Genomic DNA, 21,471 nt, shown 5'->3' on the forward strand with positions numbered 1-21,471 from the left:
TAGACGGAACGTTTCGGGTCTCCATCTTTTCATCATCTGTGGCCTCAGATATTACTTCCGTCAGTTCTTCTTCACTTGACGTTGAATCTGATTCTTCTATACTTGCCAGGTATACAATAAAAAACAACTATTTACAATTTAAAAGTTAAGTCTCAACAACAACTATATACACGGCTCAAGAGTCCTGCACAATGAACACTGAATAAACACAGCTGCTGAATGAACTTATTAAAAGATCTCCGAAATCTATCAGAAACCAATAAAAACCGTCCACAACCCAAGTTAAACGGGTTGTGGTCCCAGGAACAAAATCAAGGGCACGGAAATGCTCTTAACGAGCTCTTCAAAATTCCAAATCTAACAATCAATTTAGCCGGTTTAGCCAGCCGGGGAATTTTCCCCGACTGCCCACCCTAGACTACGAGGAAGTAGGACTAGCTAAACTGGCCTTGGCAAACTGTACAAGTAGATAAACAAGAAAGCAAATTAACTCAATTCACAATCAAATCTATATATCACTCGGATAACTCGCACTACATGCACCCCAGAATAGCCCCTGGGGCAATCGTATCCCACAGTCAAAAATTTAATTAACACAATTTTAATTACCTCGGCTAATCCTATTTCTTCTCCCCCCCCCTTATAAGTCCTAGCCACTGAAATCTCAGGAAATTAGGTGGCAGAACCTGCCAGAGTAAATAACTATAATAGTAGTGTACCCGGTCTGCCTCCACGTGACAGAGTGTCGACAACGTTGGATCCCATTAGGGGCCCAGTGGTTAGATGACCAGAGGAACATCTGTTCCTCTGGTCATCTAACCACTTTTGTACACGACGCTACACCTGTACAAAAAAATCCACACTCCTTTAAACCTCTGGCATCGACAGTGTTCTGTTTCACACCCACAATGTATACTACGCGGAGATGGGGGAAATCCCTGGTGCAGTTTGACACTAAACACACTTTGCACTCTACACCTAGTCATGCTGTATAAAATATATGGCCGGGGGGGTTGCCAGTAAGATATGGTGAATCACATTTGTTTCATTTACCGATCATCCCTTATCCGTAAATGAAATAGTCACAAGCCATTCTACCATTCTTTTAAACTTTTGGAAATATTCCTCTTTTCTGGAATAATTTTGCTTATGGATCTTTTAAGACAAGTTCTGGTAGAAGGCATTTAAAATGAAGTTACAAATTGATATATTTTTTCTTTTATCAACTAGTTAAGATGGAACCAAGGAGTTTATTCCATCTTTTCCCCTGAAAGATGGACAGGAATTATCGTATATAAGGTGTTCGTTTTAATTTACTTGAGCAATCAAAACTTGTTGACAAGGCGCTGACTAGACCTTAACAGTTTTTTCGATTGCTATTGTATTATTATTATTAGTAGAAGTAGTATTTCGCTTGTATTTTCTTAAAAATTAGAAATATGAACCATTTACAATTAGAATTACTTATCTTCCCGAAATTTCAACCATTAGTAATTTAAAATACTTAACAAGAGTGCAGTTAAGCTGCTTGAAGTGCGGCTAACGGAAACTTGTGAAAACAAACATGAATCTGTTTTGGCATTAAGGAGTAAATATAACCGTGGCAACTCCTTCTATTCCACATAATTCAGATCCATCGTAAGGCACAACTTCTACAGATATCTTTTCTTTTGTTTGTACCTCAGTTACTTCTGTTAGAACAGCTGTGGTGAAAAGTCAAACACACTATTAAGAAACATTTCCCTTGCGTGATCATGTATCCGCAATGTAGGTCCAAGACGTGAAAATACGTCCAAGCCTAGAAAGATTTATTCGAGGTTTTTCATCATTAAAATTTTTCGAACTTCGTTGTAATAATTTTAAGCGTCGCTGTCAAAATAAAAGTGCAAGAGGGCGCCTCCATACTCCTGGCCACGCGCCTCTCTAAATTCACTCAGTTGTTAAATTAATGATTTAGAAGAGCAAACAATTTCATTATAAACACGAGTTGCAAATTCTCGTGGATTGGCAAGTTTATGACACGAACTATTTGTGTAATAAAAATTATTGCATTGTTCTCGAAAAAAGTAATTTTTAATACCTTTTGTTATTTATTTTTAACTTCGAACGAGCATATAACGTAATCCAAACCATCTAACTATTAGTAGTTTTAACTAAAGTAAAGTTAAGTAAATAATGAATTTAAAACGTATGTTGATAATTTTATAGAAAGCGAAGAAGGAAGAGAGGGAAAACTGAAAGTGTATTTAAATCTGAACACAACGGTGTTTGCTGTTTACGGCGTCCTCTCCAAAAGAGAAATATATTATTTTCTTAATTTTGCTAATGCGGCCCGTGTTTTTACTAGAAAGTCAATTACTTTGCCCAAAGTTCTAGTATTTAGTTTTTTGGCGCTGTTCTTAAGCTTTTTATTTAATAATCACTCTTCTGCAAAATCATCATATCTGTTAAGTCTATGTGTATCTTTTTCCTCTCCGCCTCCTCCTCACTCACATCGAAAAGGCTTGGGTTCGAATCCCGTCAAGGATGCGAGTAACTTTTATTGGCTTCTTCATTCCAAGGCTGAGTTAGTCAGTCTCAGGCGTAGGTAGAAAGGTTTTTTAACCTATTAAACAAAAGGTTTTCGTCCAGGAAAACAGGCAATCGACCAAATAACATAATTTATGGGCATATTAATGCAATTTATGAGCTTATTAACATGGGCAGAGGAATTAGTTCTCGATCTACATGGTGTTTTTTTTTTTGATGCACCTACTAAATTTCGGTCAGTAGTAAAATCAATTTGTCCCGATTTTATTAAACGGAAATAACGCCATTTGACGTCATTTTCGCTTCAGAACGAAGCAAAACGGAGTTTGGAGAAGATATAGCGCAAAAGATCATGGGAGGAGATCTCGGATAAGCCAAGAGCTGGCATAAATCAGCTGGTTGCGGAAAAAACGTTTATGATTCGGGGTATACCACTTAGGTGGCTTTGGGCTAACCATTGCCACCCGTGGCTGAAACCTTTTGGTAACCAGAGAAATGGATATCTTGAGGGCAGTGATCTTGAATGTGCCCAGAGCTGGCATAAACAAGCTCAGAGCACATCCAAGTATATTTGTTGTATATTTCCATCAAGAGGAGAATTATAAACGTTTTTCTGCAACCATCTGGGCCGGTCAAGAATATTTGAGTCGGTTCGCGATTGGGCGATAACAGACTCCAAATTACATCTATGAGTAGAATCTTTTTCTTGTCATTGGCCATTCCCATTAAGTTGCAGAGTCCTCGTTGGTCATCAAGTTTTCGCGTTTCTTTACAATCGGGCTCAGTCGGTTTAGCGTGGCGAGCTTTAGATCCTCATTCATCTCGCTGTTTGGATGATTGTAAAAGTTTCGAAAGTGGTCTTCTTCTGGCAGTCGCGTTACAAGACTATTCAGGTCATTACCGCATGCTTCGTCAGGGTCAACGTCGTTGTTGTCTTGACACATCATCTTACATATTTCAATCGTTTTTCAAATGTCCAAGTCCGATTCATACAATTTACGATCTTGTATGAGCTCTTGATTGTTGTCGCAGAGCTTAACATATTTCATCTCTGACAGTATCTCTGTTTCCTCATTGCGAAATGGAATTTGCAGCGTTACCATCTCGCGCTTGTACTCGTTGAGATCTCGAGTCAAGTCATAGTTTCGATTGCGTATTATGCGTGGATACTGTCGTTTCTTGCAGATCTCGTTAGCGCTGCATGTATAATTTGCGACTAAGCGTGACAGAGTAACATGATCCAACATGGCAGTGTGATTGTAACAATACAAATACTTGTATTGTTGCAATCGTACTATTCAACAAATGGCTGCAACAATTGGGTAATTAGGCTATTGGCCTGACGTCGTCCAAACGTTGATTCGGTAGAGTAAGCAGCGGGCGTGTGTATCCAATTTATCACTAATATTGATTCGTTAGAGTAAGTAGTAGGCATAAGCATAAATTACATCGTTCATGATTTCGGTTCTAGCTGTTCGAAATTTAGTAGGTGTCTCAAAGATGTTTACACATAAAATATCTTTCGTGCGTACAGGATATACATGCGATTTTTAATTTTTTTTACCTCTCCACCGTAGTACACTGTGATGATAAATAACTCTGTAAAATAACCAGAAATGAAATGAATGCAGCGATCACCAGGAAGTCTACTTCTCGGTACCCATCCACGCCACGAGAAGGCGGGCACGGTACTGTCCACGTGGAATAAATGCTACGTCCATGTGTAGTAGTAATAAGTGTCCTCTGGCGGACAGCAATAAATAAAAATAAATAAATATTCTGTTTATATTCAAAGCTCAACGGTGGAATTGATTAGTGTTGGATTAAAGTAATGAGTATGGTTTTTCTAATAAGAAAATTATTAAATTACAGTAAAAGTTAATACCCAGAAATATATTTGCGTGGTATTGCGTTGGCTTTATAAAATGATATACAGAAAATTTGCTAGCAGTGATAAGGAGTGATTATTCCTTTTTACAAGGCTATAACTAGACCTCATCTTGAGCATGAGGAGGCCTACATGTCTGGAGGCCTCACTTTAGGAAGGATGTAGATTTGCTAGAACGGGTGCAGAGAAGGGCAGCCAGATTGGTGAAGGGAACAAGAGGGTGCACCTAGAAAGGTTTAAGTTCTATAAATTGCTGTTGCTTCTGAAGCCTAGGCGTCTGTGGGGATATCTGTGAGGGGTTTATGCTCCTGAATGGATTGAGAAAGCTGAATGTGAATGACATTCATCCTGTTGCTGAGACCACACACACACATGAGAAGACATAAATTTAAATTGAGGAAGGATGGTTGCAGGATAGATGTGCGGAAGTTTTCTTTCAGCCAGCGGGTGGCTGCTTGTTGAAACAGACTTCCATCTGTTGTTGCGGAAGATGATGGTGTTAAATAAAATCAAGAAAGAACTAGACAAATTCTTGGAGGATATGGATAGGAGAAGCTTGTAGTGTTTTTAATTCTCGGCTGATGCTATATAAGCTTGCTTTCCTGCATCATTTGACACTGCTACTAAACAATAATAATAATAAAACTGGTTAGCGCTGAGCTTCCTTTATTACAGCATGACTTAACGTATTTTACCAATCTACATGATTTCGCCAGAACTGTCCGAACTACGACCATATCATAAAATTTAAAAAAATAAGACCTTCGTCGAATGATTACAATATTGAAAGAAGAGAGATGAATTCACATGATACTAACAGACAGTATGGCGTCATACTGACAGTTAAACACGTTACAAAACGTCGATAAAAGCTAATTAAACAAAGAGCAGGAGTTTAGTTCTACTCAAAAGATTTCTCTGTGCTTACAGCTATACAGGTGTGTGAGTGTGTGCTGTGGGTGGATGGGAGTACATAGAATGGTATTGGTTGGCGTAAAGATTTCCTGATATAATACAAACATAGAAATTGGATATAAGCAGCAAACCTCAACATACTCGGTACTCTTCCTGTCGTGTCCTTAGCAGTTAGAAGCAGCCCAACTTGCTGAAAGATGAAGTTCCTTCTTGGTTTAATATCTCTGATAGCTGGCCTGCTGGTAGTCACAGCACACAATGAGAGCTTTGAGAAGATTAAGGAATTCATGTGCAGTAAGTGAGTTTTCAATCCGTTAAATTATTAGAGATATTATTTAGAAATATTTATTGCAATAATAATAATAATGGTAATACAATGGATACATTGCAATAAGCCCTTCACGGCCACAAGGCCAGGGGTTAACAGTGATATTACAATATGTAAGACAGGAAATTAATAAATTAAATATAAAATACATATATGAACGAATCAAAAGTAAATGGAGCTCAATACTCAAAGTATAACACAATTATAAACATCACAATGAACAAATAATACACAGGTGGAAAACTACAAGGTTCGTTGGTAAGCCATCTTCATGTCGCATTGCTGGATTGCGGCGTTAAGGCGAGCTACAAGGAGCAGAATCAGGGACGGGGAAGTACAATTTAAGGATGCGGCGTCTATACTCCTTATCACTAGAAAACTTATTAAGGTCAGCATCCAAAGACTGGGCACATGGAAGTAGCTGATATGGCAGAAACCTATCGGATAGGTGGAGACGGCTGAGATGTGGGCATAGAGTTGTAGTCGCTCTGAGGGAAGGCTGAGGGACTCTCCAAGAGCACAGGTCCCAGAATGATGGTGCCGAGATCTTTCCAGTGATCATTTTTACAGTTGTGGTAAGGCATTTCACCCTAATCAGCGTGGGAAGCCTGTGAATTTTTACCAAACTGGCCATTTCAGTTGTCCTTAACTGTGGAGGAAGTTTATGTTTGTTTATGACCCATTTTAAGAGCCAAAACTCAGTAGAAAAGAGTGGTCGAATTGTGCTAGGGGCGGCAGATGCCCATACGTCTGCAGCATATAGAAGCGGAGAGTATACCGTGCTTTTTATATATCTTCTGGTGGTCGTTACTTCATTAATGTAATGCAAATGCTGTTTGGCCATCCATCGGAGTCGAGCTGCCTGGGTGAGCAGCTTTTCCATGTGGTTACCAAAGCAGAGCTTAGGATCAAAAACAACCCCCAAATCAGTATGTTTCTTGACGATGGGAATAGGGGAATTGCATAGTGTTGGCTGAATATAGGAAGGCGTTTTCTTTAACGAGAATATCATAAATTCAGACTTTTCTGGATTTATTTTTAGTCCAAACTGGTTGAGGTAGTTTGCAAATTCCAGGAGTATATTGTTAATTGATGCTGTTATCATAAGAAGATCATCATGTGGAGAAATCAGTGTGAGGAGCTTCATATCATCAGCATAGCATAGAGTATCATGCCTGGACTCAACAAGCGGCGAAATGAGCGCTGTAAATAAGAGGCCGGATAAGACACCACCCTGTGGCACGCCTGAAGAGACACATCGCTCGTATGTTTGGCCGTGGACAGTAAGCCGGATTATTCTATTTTGAAGGAGTGAAGTGAGGAACTGTAGAGTGTCTCCCTTGATTTGATAATGGTCTGAAAGTAGCTTCAGCATTGCAGGAACATTTATTGAGTCAAATGCTGCTTCGAGGTCGACATAAGTGACTGCAAGCTCTGCATGAGATTCAAACGCAGAGAGGATAGAGCTGGTGGTGGCTAAGAGATTAGTCACAGTGGATCTATGAGGAAGAGAGTAGTGGATTTGATGAGGCTGATGTGGAAGAAGTTGTTTAGTTAAAATGGGGAGAAGTATCTTCTCTAGGAGTTTTAGAAGACTTGAGGCATTTATATCCCTGTTTTATTTATATGCTTCTCAAACCCAGGGGCACTCAGACCCTAAACATTGGTAAGAAAGTCGAGCATTAGAAAGTATAGCACATTAGAGAATCAACACAAAACAGTCATTTACATTAAAATATATACAAAATTAAGATAAATGAAAGACAGCAAAAAGCAATAAGCGTATAATCAATGTGGTGGTTAGTCTTAGAATGAGAATTCAACGTGGTGTAGTAAAAGGTACTTATCTGAAAAGAGATGGTGAATGAATTATAAAGTTTATGATATTGTGAGGGACCTGTGGAGACTTGTGGAGTTGTCGTGTGGAAGGAAGATGGACGATTCTGAAATAATGACAAAGGCTCGTATGTGAAAATTATGTTTGCATCCAGTTCCTCCGTTCCTGTGTCATAGGATCCAATCAGACTGGTCAGACAAGATCGCACGTTAACAAATTCACGTTGTGACTGTATTATAACCGCATTCCTGTCTAGATGGTTTTGCATCGATTCTTTAAACATGGACTTTTATTTTCGCTGGAACAGAAGTCAAGTTAATAGGTCTGTAATTACTCATACCTCTCTTTGTGAATTGGGGATACATTTTCACATTTTCATTCCACAGGAACCTCCACAAATTATGATAGCATTCCACAGATGCTATCATAATTATGGCTAGGTTTGCTTATCCGATTTACTCTTTGCTGCCTCCCTTGAATATATAGATAGATCTCATCCATTGGGTGCCTTTTTTACATTTAACTTCAACAGTTTCTCCTGTTATTTTCGCTCATTTATTGCAAAATTATTCAGTGCCCTCAAAGAATTTGAACACTTCTTTACATGAGTAACTGACATCCAATAGGTCCATGCCTTGAACTGCATCTCTTAGCTGGTATAAAAGGCTGATATAAATTCCCATTTAAAGCATCATCAGTTGGTTCCACTGCATGGAATTTAAAAACTATGTGATACCACTGTAATCACCGTTAAGAAGCAAAAGCCCTTTCCTTTGCCCTTGCGAGTAGTTACTTCTTTAAGTAATTTTCACATCAGTATTCTGTGATCACTGCACTTAGTGGATTTTTTTTCTGATTCTTAATGTACGAAGGGTAGTAAAATCAAGTTGATAGCAAAATCAAGAGTATTGCTTTATTTCGTGGCCTCTCTAACTTGCAATACAATTGTCCAATATATTCGCAAAACGATTGCTACTGTGTGAGTGACCAATCCACAAGTTACAGTAAATATATGGAAGTCAAAATTGTCCATTTTAAGATATTCTAATTTAGTGTCCCACTATATTTCTTTGTACAGTTTTTCGTTATGCGAGGGGGTATCAAAAAGTTCCTACTCTGACCTAGATAAAACATTATTAGAAAGATGCCGTTTTTAATATAAGTTGTATACATATTCAATAACTAACATGCGAAATTTCATTCCCGTACGTGATCGTACACCAGAGGTGGAGCCCGGAAACTAAGAATGGACGCTATGGTCGAAAAAGTGGAATTTCGAGCAGTGATCAAGTTCCTGCTTTTGCGGGGCTCAGGAAATTGACCAAGAATTGAAAGCTGTGTATGGGCAGAATTGTCCATCCTATGACACTGTAAAAAAAGTGGAAACGGCGGTTCCAGTGTGGTCGTACAAATGTCATTGACGAGCCAAGAGAAGGAAGACCATCAACATCCACAGACAGTGAGACGGTTGCAAAGATTGAGCAGCTGGTGTCAACATCCACAGACAGTGAGATGGTTGCAAACGTTGAGCAGCTGTTGTCAACATCCACAGACGTGTGATAATTCATTTTATTCCAAATGCAGTGGGAATTAGTTATGTATCTGCAGACCATTTTACATGATCAAACCAAACTATTATATTTAGGCCACCCGAATAATTAAATTAATCTGCCGTGCTGTGTCTTATGTCTGTTAATTGCGTGTGTTCTCTGGTCGATTTGTCTGTTTGCTAGACGAAAAATCCAAGTTTCTGGGGGAAAAAACTTGCTATCTACGCCTTAGACTGACTAACTTAGCCACGGAGTGAAAAAAGCCCATTAAAGTTCCTCGCGTCATCGACGGGATTCGAACCCCGGCCATTTTGCATGACCATCTGCACATGTCTAAGGTCTGCGCACGATGGGTTATAAGATTGCTGACGCCTTAGAGCTGTTGGTAACAACAGCTCTAAGGCGTCAGCAATCTTAGAACCCATCGTGCGCAGGCGTCAGCAATCTTGTTGGTAACAACAGCTCTAAGAGCGGTGGTGATGTGCTTCTACATCACCATCTGTAAAATAAAATCTTAGCAGAACTTGATTACTTCTACTGGAAATCGGGACCCATGAGGCCTTGTTTATCGCATTAACAGGAACAAATCCAATCATATTCTCCTGCTGTTTATTGTTCGTTACCTGCAAACGGAACCGAAACTCTTACCTGGAAGGACACCATCAACACTATCTTCGACAATCTGCTTCCTTCTGATCGCCCAGAGAATGATTTGACTACTCATCAACAAATAGGACAGCTCAATAACTCATCCTGAATCTCAACCATTTACGCAGCAGGAGGTGGACACAGCTGTCCTAAAAATTAAAAACTCTGGTTGTCCAGGTCTCGACCTTCATGAGAGCATCTTTATCAAACAATTTCACAAGTTCCGTCCAACGGTTCTTCCGACTTTATTCAACAAATGTCTGAATGAAAGCACTTTCCCTGTTATCTGGAAGACAGCTCTTCTTAAACTAATTCCTAAATCTTCAAACACCCTGAGTGACAAGTTCTTTCGTCCTATTGCTCTTTTATCGCATTTCGCCAAAACACTTGAAAGATTGATTGCTGTAAGACTCACTTCTCTGTTCACGAATAACTCTCTTGTGTCAGACGATCAAAATGGTTTCCGAACTAGACGAGGCACTGAAGAAGCAGTCAGTGAACTCCTCTCTCGAGTTAACTCTGCAAACTCTAAATACGTTTTTGTTATTTTTGTTGATTTCTCTACGGCCTTTGATCTGTTATGGTGGTCTACTTTGTTTGCTCGCTTACGTGCTGCCGATTGTCCTCTTCCTCTTTATAACCTTCTAAGAAGTTATTTTGAAAATCGTACAGTTTCTGTTATTTCGGGATCTAACTCCGTCTCCCGCTCTGTCATTAGGGGCTGCCCTCAGTGTATTGTTCTTGTATCACTCGTCTGGAACATCGTTCTTAACGAATGGCTCCTTAAAACTATTCCTTCAACTTCCAAATTGTCTTAAGCAGACGATCTCACCCTGCTGATCCAGGGCAATTCCCGTGCCTCTCTTGAAACTACTGCCAATTTAGTCATGTCAGATCTCTCTCAATGGTCCACCATAAATAAATTATCCATATCCTCCACGAAAACTAAAATGATGCTGGTTAAGGGTTCGCTTAATATTTCACGGCCATCTGTTGTAAAACTTCAAAACAAATCACTGTTCATGGTTTATTCTCTAAAATTTCTTGATCTAATCATTGATAGAAAACTTACGTTTAAAATTATACCAAGTGTTTAGTAAATGTTCCAAGATGTTCCAAGGTTTTAGTAAACTTACGCTTACTAAACACTTGGAAGGTCTCTCAGAGAACGTCAAAAAACTTACCTTCTCACTTCTGCGTCTCTCTAAACAGTCTTGAGGCCTTAATTCTCGCTCTCTATGGTTATATTACAAAACTGTGTTTCTACAAATGTGTTCCTATGACGAGGCCGCCTGGTTCTGGAATGCCAAGAAGGTTTCAGTCCAGACTAAATTTCATAGCATTCAACGTCAATTGATTTTAGCAATGTGCAGGGCCTGTAAGACTGTGTCTACTCCTGCCTTGCAGGTCCTTAACGGCTGTCTGCCCCTCGATCTCTGTCTTCTGTACAGAGGCCTGTGCTTCTATATTAGGCACGTTGTCCCTGTGACCTTCCTGGGTATTACTATCAATGTCCCTGTGGATCCCAAGGCAGAGAAAATACGTATGCTGTTGGAATATTTTGATGCAGCGTCGGCAAGATAGATGGTCTGCTACCTCTAACGGTCTTGTTACTTCAAAGTTCATCCCTAACATCACCTTTGCCACGTTAGAGTCCACTCAGGAATAGTTTCATCCTGTTCTGTACACTCTCTACTTACTCTCTGGTCATGGCTCCCTTAATGCCAAACTTCCAACTTTCAACCTTGCTGAATCACCTTTTTGTTCTTGTGGCGCCCCAGAAGACTGGGAACATATTTTATACCACTGCCCTCAATATCTAGATCTTCGACAGAACCTTCTTCTCTCCACTAGTATCACTGTCCCCGGAAATGAGCCAGATTTACTGAGCACCAGAGAAAATTTCCAGTCCCTGCAAGAATTTGCTCCTCATGCTTTTGATGGTGGGAGATGCCTTCTCCCTCAAGCACGGAATACTCCTTGCCTTCCCAGTGGAGACTCTGGCTGGCACTGGCCTTTGGCCAATACCAGCAGGAGTCTCCTTTAGATATACAAATGTAATCATCACAGAGTACCAAGGCGGAGTTGAATTGACGTTCAGGTGCCGTCCTACATAAGATACCATACATGTCTATATATATATGTATACACGCTTACTATAAGAAGTTATTAATTTAAGAAACGCAGTGAAGAAACCAGACAATGTCTCAAGGAGATACCTGCCTTCTGAGTTCGAAAAGATCGCATTTATTCTATCGATAAGAGGACCAATTTGTTTCACTATGCGAATCATTTGGAACTCACTTTTGGGTACTTCCAGATGGCACTGTCAGTTTGGTCGTTATATTTTTCTTTCTTTATTCGTGTGGTGTGTGTAGAAATATGCTGATTCGGTCATCTATTATTTTTCAAAAATATTTTTGTTCTCTTTAATATTTAGAGGACGAATCAATAGAATCAATTGTACAGTGCCTTGGCAAACACGGAGCGAAGGTAATTAAATCTGTTTCTCTATTATTTATCAAGTTTCATTATCAGTTTAAATTGAAAACTTATAAATTGTTATTTCATCAAAGATAATTTGTTGTAAAATTTCCTGCTTTGCTAAAGGAATATTGAAGTTTTAAACCATGTCTTTAAATGAAAACTTTTTTATACGGTTGGTTTCCATGCAGGAATAAACTATTCACACTTTGTACGCCAACATAAATAATTTTCATGCACCGATACTACGCTAAAAATCCTTCACCGGGTTCTTGTCCCCATGCATAATGAGTCAGAACAAGAATTAAAATAGGGTTTTCTCTAATTGCGGACGTCATATCGTATTGGCATCTCCCATCTGCGTTTTGTATTCTCACTGGCTCATGTTTAAAGCCAGGCTGCTTTAAATAAACAGAAACGAGGGAAGAAATATTGGGGAACAGTGGAATGAGCTTTGCAGCAATAAAATTATGTATGGACTAGTGGAAACGTGAGGCTGTGAGAAGACTACTAGATATTGGATTGCAGATGCCTTACAATATGACGTCTCAGTTACAGAAGACCAATTTGTAATCCTTGTTCTGAGTTATTATGCTTGTGAACAAGAACCTTTTAAAGGATTTGTAACGTAATGTTCGTGTATGAAAATTATTTATCATGGTGTACAAAGTGGGCGAATAGTTTATTTCTGGACTACTGAATTCCATCAAAGACATGAAGAACTTTTATGAGTTTATTCAGCCTGTAGTTGACTGATGGTCCCAGGTGAATATAGCAAGGTCTTCTTCCCCAGATACTTGGGGTTTTCTTCTAAAAAGACAGGCAAACCGAAAAGAGAACACACGAAATTTATGGACATGATGGATGGAAGTGATTGTTTTCGGATAACCATTAAATGATATTTTTTTTTTGGAAGAGGTGGGGTCTATGTGATTGTTCACTATTATGTTAATGAACTGATAGACATTGTACTATTATATCACGTAGTAGATTAAGCAATTTATGGTCGAAATGATATAATTTTATTGGAATTGAACCACCTCAATGCCAAACACTGAAACTATGGCTACATTTCTGGAACTCACCGTTTCGGTCTTCAGGGTTAGACTGTTAGGTTTAGATTGAATGATTTGGTAGTTGTTGGCGCATCGGCTTCTGTGGCCATATTGCACCTCCCAAGGTTTTTGCAGTACTTTTGATCCAGCCCGAGGCGGGAATCGAACCCGCGACCTTGGGGTTGCCGGGTTAGGTTTAGAACTGACTAGGAGAAACAGTGAGGGAGTCCGGAAGTCCCTTAAAGTTCATCCTTGAGATCATTGCTGTTTAACAGTTATATTAATAACCCAATCCAAATTCCCAGACCTGATGGAAATTCTGTTCATCTCAACTGTGCAGGAAGAATGTTTAAAGAATACTTTGCCCTAACGAGGTGAATAAAAAGTATCCAAATGTTAATTATTATTAAGAATAGTTCTAATAACTCTTGTTCTCTTTAGCCAACGAAATTTCTCCACGTTAAAACGAATTAAAATTTATTTACGTTCAACATTAGACTGGGGTTTACACGATTTTCACTCCTATCTGTAGAAAATGAGTTGTTGAAAGTGGTTAATCTCTGAGATGCCATGGAAAGTCTTGCACGAATAAAATTAAGTTACTTAACGTTTTATCTGGGTTTATACTTAATATTTTGTAGTCGCATAAATAATGTAAGCGTATATAAAAAAATAAAAATAATAATTTAATTACAATATCTGGACTTTTTCAAAAAATGTCCCAAATCCATATTTATATCCAGGGTCTCACAAAACTTAAGCCGATCCTGGTTCTACGAAGTCATAGTTTAAATGCAAAGTATGCAGAAAACAGACATTAAACTGAAACACTTTATTTCTTGTACAGATTCTTGAAGTGATTAAAGGATTTAAGGGGTTTGAAAATTGCGATGATATGAAATCAGCATTTAAAATAGCATGCGGGGTAAGTATTAAAGCTTTTAATCCCTGTTCACTTTTATTCTGTTTCTAGAAACTTTAATGATTGTATAGGAATAAAATTTGGTATGAGCTGTACAAAAAATTAGAACGTATCATCTGATTGCTTGGCCATGAATACACGTAAAAAAAGAAATTAAAATAATGAATAATTTCTGTATAATTCAGCTCCTAATAAAATGACCAGGTGGTGTATAAACCACTAACGGCTTAAATTACAATGTTTTTCTGCTTAAGACGTGTTTAAGCAGTATAACTAGAAAACCAAAGAGCCCAAAGAGCACGCGCAGTCGCCGATCAATTCCGATTCAACGCCGATGAGGAAAATATCTTTTTAATACAGGAGCCTTACACCCACGCAAAACAAGTCAGAGGATGTCTGTTAACTTATAAAATACAGTAGTATAAACAGACGAGGATACCCCCTGAGCTGCCATAGTCGTGCACAACCCAAATCACAGTTACAAAGATATCTTCCCTTCGCACGGTGTGTGCTCGTATTATCGGCCCACTCGGTGATTTCTACCTAATTTCCTTATACAGTAGACCTGACCAGGAATTGCCCATATCCAAGCAGTTCTATAAGCACTCCCAAATAGTAAAATTATCTTGGGTGCAGATTTTAACTGCCGCTCCCCAGCCCGGTATAAAATAACACTGCTGATCGTACAGGTATTCAATATGGGAGTCTCTTGGAAGATTTTTTTGGCCATAACGCATTTGTTTTTTACCGAACAGCCCTAATAAATAACCATTGCAACAACCAAGGCCAATTGGGACTTATTTACTAGTTCGCTCCGGTCATCTTTCCAGGAGTCAATCCCAACTGTTCTCACACAGGAGGGCGAGCTCTAAGCCAACTGCCGTCCCTTGGTAGAATCCTGAGCTTGAGCGCCTCCGTTACTCCGTCCACACCAAGAAAAGAACATTTCAACGTATTCGCTCGTCGTGACCACTCAGCGAAGTTAATGCTTTTCGGGAAGAACACCGACATGCCAGGAATAACTATAACTCACTTTTAAGAGTAGAAAAGAGCCTCTGGGAGCGATTTGTATCCACCAGAATCTCTGATCCCTAGTGAGTGATGCATTGCATCACCATTAACAGGCTCCCCAGGGGTGTGATGACTAAGCTTATCACCAAGCCCCATGGTTCTATGATTACGTCCTGGGAAGCATCAATGGATAATATCATGAACACCTTATTTATCAATGACGTAGAACTCCAAAACAGCCCAACAACAGGAAATCTGCCACTCCAACAGCGCTTATTACAGCGAGGCAACTGAAGCTCCAATCACTATCGAGGAATTGCAGTAGTCCTTCCCTCACACGAAGGGCAATAAATGTCCTGGATCAAATCTCATAGAACCCGAAACCCTCAAGAAGGCACAGATCAACCCCCAATTCCTCACGGATCTTTTCAACAAATACTTAAATTTTGGTTACTTCCCAGAAGAACTGCCAATGTTCGGCTCATACTTAAGAACTCATCCAAACCCCAAGAGCAAACCGACTCTTACCGGCACATTGCTCTTTTATTCATGTTAAGCAAGCTCTTCGAAAGGCTCTTCCAAATGCTGCTCCAAAAACTCATTATATCAATGCTGGCCTCAAATCTGATCGTCAATGCGGTTTTTGCACAGAACCCTGCACAGAGGACGCTCTCAATCGATTAGTCACTGCAGCCACAACAACTTTCGTAAAGTTTATTGACGAAATACCCATAAATATTGCCATGTAATTGCAGTAGATTTTGCCGGGGCATTTGATATGCTCTGCTGGCTGAGCATCCTGCGAAGACTGCTGCAAGCACATACTCCACTCAACTTGTACCAATGTATTCAAACATACAGTACTTGGATAACTGGAAGATCACAATTTCCATTCCATACAGAAGCCTCACACCCTCTCTCCACAGAGGATACCCCTCCCAGTGCTTGACCTTGGTTCAGTTACCCCCCCCCCCCCAGGAATTCGCCGACGATCTCACCATATCAGTCACTGCAGAAGCAAGAGCAGCTTTTAAAGCCATAATACACCTCCCTGTTATTCTTGTGGACAGATCGAGGACTGGAATCGTCCATTATGCATATGCCCATCCTATGAGGACCACGTGGCATTATATAATCGGAAATTATTATAAAGATTTAAAACAGTATTCTATAAATTATATTAAATATATAAATCTGAATTACTATAAATTAATAATTAATGTTATACTTTTTTGTTTTCTTTGTAGAAGGACATGAAGCATCTCATGCAGCTAGCTGTAAGTTTCTGATTTAACTACTATTTAAATTGTATTTATAATGTTTTGTCGATTATCGAGATTATCGCAAACGCAACACGGTTTACTGCTCTGACTGGAACGCCAAAATTACATTTTTGAAATGTTCATTAGTTAGCGATGCTAAATAAAAGTTAACCACGAATAATAGCCGGAATGGTTAGCTAACAATAAGACTTATCGATTAACATTCTGATTTGTTATTTTTGGTGAAGTGTTACTTATTCGAGGTAGTACAATACCATGACAACTCGTTGTGAAGGAATTCACAATATGAGATATAACCAAAACGATGCCTTCACTTCTGGGGCACTTTGGTGTTCCTTCGATGTTGACAGTGATACGTTCACTTCTGGGGCACTCTTGACATGACGCATCTTCTTGTGTAGACGATATATTCACAGGTGTACATACTTGGCTCATTCTTTGCGGTCGGAACTAGAACCCATTAGTAGTTCCTTCGCGAATTTTCCTTCAGGCTCTTTACAAGGGCCTGCATTACTAAGCTCTCCTTCTAACTCTATCCCCCGCACTAAAAACCACACTCTACTCTCTCCAATGTATCTTCATGAACTCTCTCTGTCGTTTCGAACCCTTTCTTCTCCGAAGTTTGGAACACCTCCCCCAGGAATTGCAACCAATCCTCATACTCTGCTTAATTTTCCATTCCTTTCTATTTGCTAAAACATCGGACCACAGTCGTCTCCCGAGCGCACAAACCAACCCTTTTTTAGAAATTTCTTATTTTTTTACACAAGGCAGTATGGCCCTGTCATGTTTGCCGGTCACCTCCAAAACACTTAGCTTGGTGTTCACCCTTTCTCTGCTAAATATTGCCAACTTACCCAAATATCAGCCACCCTGACGCCGTTTTCTTTTGACGCGAACAGTGGACGTCCACTCATTTCCTATTTACTTCCTAACGGTGGCTTAGATCAAAAGCGACGCTTCATAATCCAGTTTCACGGTCCTATTGTTCTTTCCCTCAGCCACCCTTTTCTCGCCCGTTTGCAAATGGCACCCCCTCCATACTACGGGCCGCTATCCCTGTTATCTCTTTTTATATTATTTGAAATTACTTGTTTCCATTTAGCCGCTATTTTAACACATACGTTTATAACTTTCCCATCCAAAAATCTAGTGTTTCTCCAAACTTTAACCTTATTTACTTTAAAACTAAATATCCAATCGTAATACTTACTATTAATATACACTGAGTGATCACTGAATTATGACCACCTACCTAATACTTCGTAGGTCCTCCTTATTTTGACCATTTCTTTTTATCATATCGTATTTATAACTGCAAGTCTGAATTTGATTTTGCGCTGCTGTGTTCACAGCAAGTTAAAAACTTTATTAATTAACGAAATATTTTATATTATGTAAAAGACTGTTATTTATACAGTGATCACAATGTATAATTACTTTTTATGTTTCTTTCAGGCTCCTATGATGGCCAAATGCAATGTAAGTTTTCCTGTTTATGATATCATTTATAACGATATTGAGTACATAAATTTAGCAGTTTACTTTTACAAGCGTTGTGTTTCGAGATTTCAATGGTGTATGGAAAGCAGATTGATGGACTTCCTATAAATATCAGTTTTACTCCAAGGCCATCTTTATAAATTAATATCCACCGCCGATGTGTTGGTTTGTGGAGTTTGGCCTCTTTGGAGGCCAAACTCCACTATTGCTCATAAAATAGCACAAATAAACATCCTAATTAAAGGTTGAACTCATCTGCCTTGGATACATAAAATAAATAATCATTATTCCTATCACATCAAGTTGCCAGGGCAACTTTAATAAAGCAAAATTGTATTTCGCAAAAAAAATGATACACATGTAAAACAATGAAAACAAAATTACATTTCCTGTACTGACACGAAGGTACAACATCACGAATTTGTACACGGGATAGAGGAAGACTTAATAGCCCTATGGAGAACTGTGGCAGATGCAGGTAGTCCATCTCGAGAGTATGGCAGGTTTTCCCTCCTCAGCTGAAGGTGCTGAAACCAGATTCAAAGCGACAAGTATTGAATGGCTCAGTTTTCAGTTCTGATAACGAATCAGCACGAGAGCTCGCTGTGAGAAGCGAGTCTATAACCTGTTTTTAGTGTTAAGTAGATGGAGGTCAGCATCGAATTCTTGGATTCTGTCAAGCATCTGATTGGATAGGAAACGGTCCAATAAGGCAAGCCTGTTGGAATGCATAATCACTGTTGGGACTGATCTTAGACGTGCAAGAAGGATGCGCCTCGAATATATGTCCTATATTTTGGACTCCGAAATAATGCTGTTGATCCATTTAGCAGTGAGTGCAAGTCTTCTGTCTACAATCAGGTTTGGTAAGATCCTGAGCCCTAGTTCTTGAGTAATTGCTGTTGTCCCCGTTGTGCAGGGAAAGATGTGATTTGTGGGTGGGTGGTGTGGGTGTAATTTTACCAATCAGTATTTCTCAGCATAAATGCGTTTTACGTTACTGTGAGCACCCGGATGCCAAGAATTCACCGTGCAGAATTCCAGCATAGAGGAAGGTTATTAAGCATTTTCGAGCTAGCAGACGTTCTCAGAGGTGGAGAAGAAGCACTTTCACCATCACATCGAAGTGTTTCATATGGTTGTGAAATCGTAACTTGGGGTTGAAGACTATCCTTAAGTCAACATTCAAGGGCACATTTAATGTTTGGATCCTGCAATAGTAGCTACTCCCTGTATCGGATTATTTTTCAGTGAGCAGTAAATCTATACTGATTCCAATGTTGATGGAGATCCTCAAGCACTGATGTTAGAGTTCATATCTTTCACTTTGTGTCCTGAATTAATTCTGGTTATTATATTTAAATCATCGGCATACTATATGCTGTTTCATCTCTTCTCAATGAAGGGAGCGTTGATTAAGTTATTAGTGAGGGCGTCTGCAAGAGTATTCATCGCCTTGATCATGGTTCCAAACAGAGTTATCTAGTGGCAGATAACGTATTCCTGTGCCATTTTAGAGTTTATATGACTTTCACATGGCATTCTTTAATTTTAACTCACTTCTACACTTGCCTCTAAGTTACGGTTGAATTTCATTTAAAGTAGAATTTTGCTATTTGTAAAGTTGCGAAAAGTACCACTCCAGGTCTACAGTTAACCTTATTGTCTTTGGTTTTAGCTACTTGCTTCAGGTGGGGTTTTCTCCGTAGGGTATTAACCGTACTCGGTGCGTGAGATTCAGGCAGCCTCTTAGCTAACCATGTGTATATATCGGGAAACTTTTAATAATCCATTCTTTAGATGTCTTTTTTGTGGAGCACAAATCAAGGACACTGCACCCTACAGAAATTATATACGCCCTCGTGGGTAGCACAGTTGGTAGAAACGCCGTCCTCCTCACACCGGATGGAAAAGACCTAGGTTCGAATGTGGTCGACGATGAGAGGAATTTTTATGGGCCTTTTTCACAAGATGGCTGAGTTAGTCGGTCTCAGGCGGGGTGGCATGGTTTTTTTCCCGGAAACTCGGGGTTTTCGTCCAGCAAACAGAAAATCGATCTCAGAACACACGCAATTTACAGACCGTATACAAAGAGCAATATGGCCTTAGTTGCCGATGCTCCTAAACTCCAACAACAACAACAACAACAATCAAGAGTTAAATCTTTCTTGGCTCCCTCCTAAAATACCGGAATTCCATGCAGAAATTTCCCTCAGTTTTGTTAAACATCCTGTGTACTTACCCGTTTACTTATTGTCGATGTTTACGTGAACGCTGATAACTTAAATGTTTTTATGTTTACTTACAGGGTGAACTCAAGGCTGAATGTGACAAGTGTAAAGTAAGGCATATTTTTTTTATTACTAAAGTCGAGTCGTTTGTTTGCTGATGTAAAGTCCGTTCATTTAAAACCATTCAGTAAAAAGAGTGTCATATAATGGGATGCATTAATTTCTGATCACAATACAAACCATGTATTATAATAATATATGGTTTGCTTTGTTTCTCTGTTTTTTCTGCCAAAATGGTTTCGATATTAGTGACGTGTGTTTATTTTAAATTTGGACATAACAGCAAACTTATGGCTTCGTATTTGATAACCACTGATCGTTTTAGAACATGCTCTGATATATTGTTCTGAATAATAATACATTCCGTTTTATATTTCATAGAAATGTTTTGATGACTTAGCAGGCAGCGGACAGAAATAACAAAATTTGTTGCCAAGATCTCAACTACAATTCAATGGTGGAAACAAGACGTATAAACTGATGTAGAGTATGCAAAATGATGTATAATCAGTGTGTTTAACAATAAATAGCATTAAAAAACCGTTGACTGGTTTATTGAAAATTTACACGGAACACAAGTAAAAAAAATTTTCTCAAAAAGTCGCTTTCTGGATTGTTTTTTGAGAAAACGGCTTCCTTGAGAAATTTCTGTTCTCTTTGAGAGTATGGAAATATCTCAAGGAAGACATTTTCTCTTCATACTCGTGGAGGGCCACGTAAGGAGAAATGAACTTACAAGATCATTGACGTATTTAATAGGATCAATAAAGCTCTCTCAGTAAATAAACGCATGGAGTATGCTTTATATTTTAACGGAAACTTAATTTATTTGTACTCTTTTAAAATATTTCTTTAATAGTAGTAAATCCTAACGTATAGGTTACTGCAATTGCATCAGTTTAATTCGTAGCCATCTACCAAAGTAGTTAAATTGCATCGTTTTAATTATATCTCATATTGTGAATACCTTCACGAGTTGCCATGGTATTGAACTATCTCGGTGGTTATCACTGTGCGGACTGGGTGGCATCCGACGACGAAGGCAAATCGACCAGAGATCAGGGAATAACCACTGCTTAACCCGGAGCAATATGACCTTAGTTGCTAATGCTCCTAAAAACCAAATAACTAACTATTCAAGGGAATGTGGACTAAATAGTTGAATTCGTCTTCTTCTCTTGTATGCTCTTATCAGCATCGACCAATTGTGTGACTTATATATTGGAG

At 39.0% G+C, this 21,471-nt stretch overlaps 1 protein-coding gene across 1 annotated transcript; it reads left to right on the top strand.

Annotated features, from left to right (window-relative positions):
• Positions 1–5,486: 5,486 nt before the first annotated feature.
• LOC150076184 (uncharacterized) lies at positions 5,487–20,759 on the top strand. The gene is made up of 7 exons (XM_090387661.1): positions 5,487–5,626; positions 12,136–12,188; positions 14,082–14,159; positions 16,415–16,444; positions 17,909–17,932; positions 20,262–20,294; positions 20,626–20,759. The coding sequence occupies exons 1-7, from the start codon at positions 5,530–5,532 to the stop codon at positions 20,662–20,664; spliced, it is 354 nt and encodes a 117-aa protein (XP_090243787.1). The 5' UTR covers positions 5,487–5,529; the 3' UTR covers positions 20,665–20,759.
• The last annotated feature ends 712 nt before the right edge of the window (positions 20,760–21,471 follow it).

This window comes from Mastigoproctus giganteus, chromosome 13, assembly GCF_048544385.1.
Source record: "Mastigoproctus giganteus isolate SK-2022 chromosome 13, ASM4854438v1, whole genome shotgun sequence".
Classification (NCBI taxonomy): Eukaryota; Metazoa; Arthropoda; class Arachnida; order Uropygi; family Thelyphonidae; genus Mastigoproctus; species Mastigoproctus giganteus.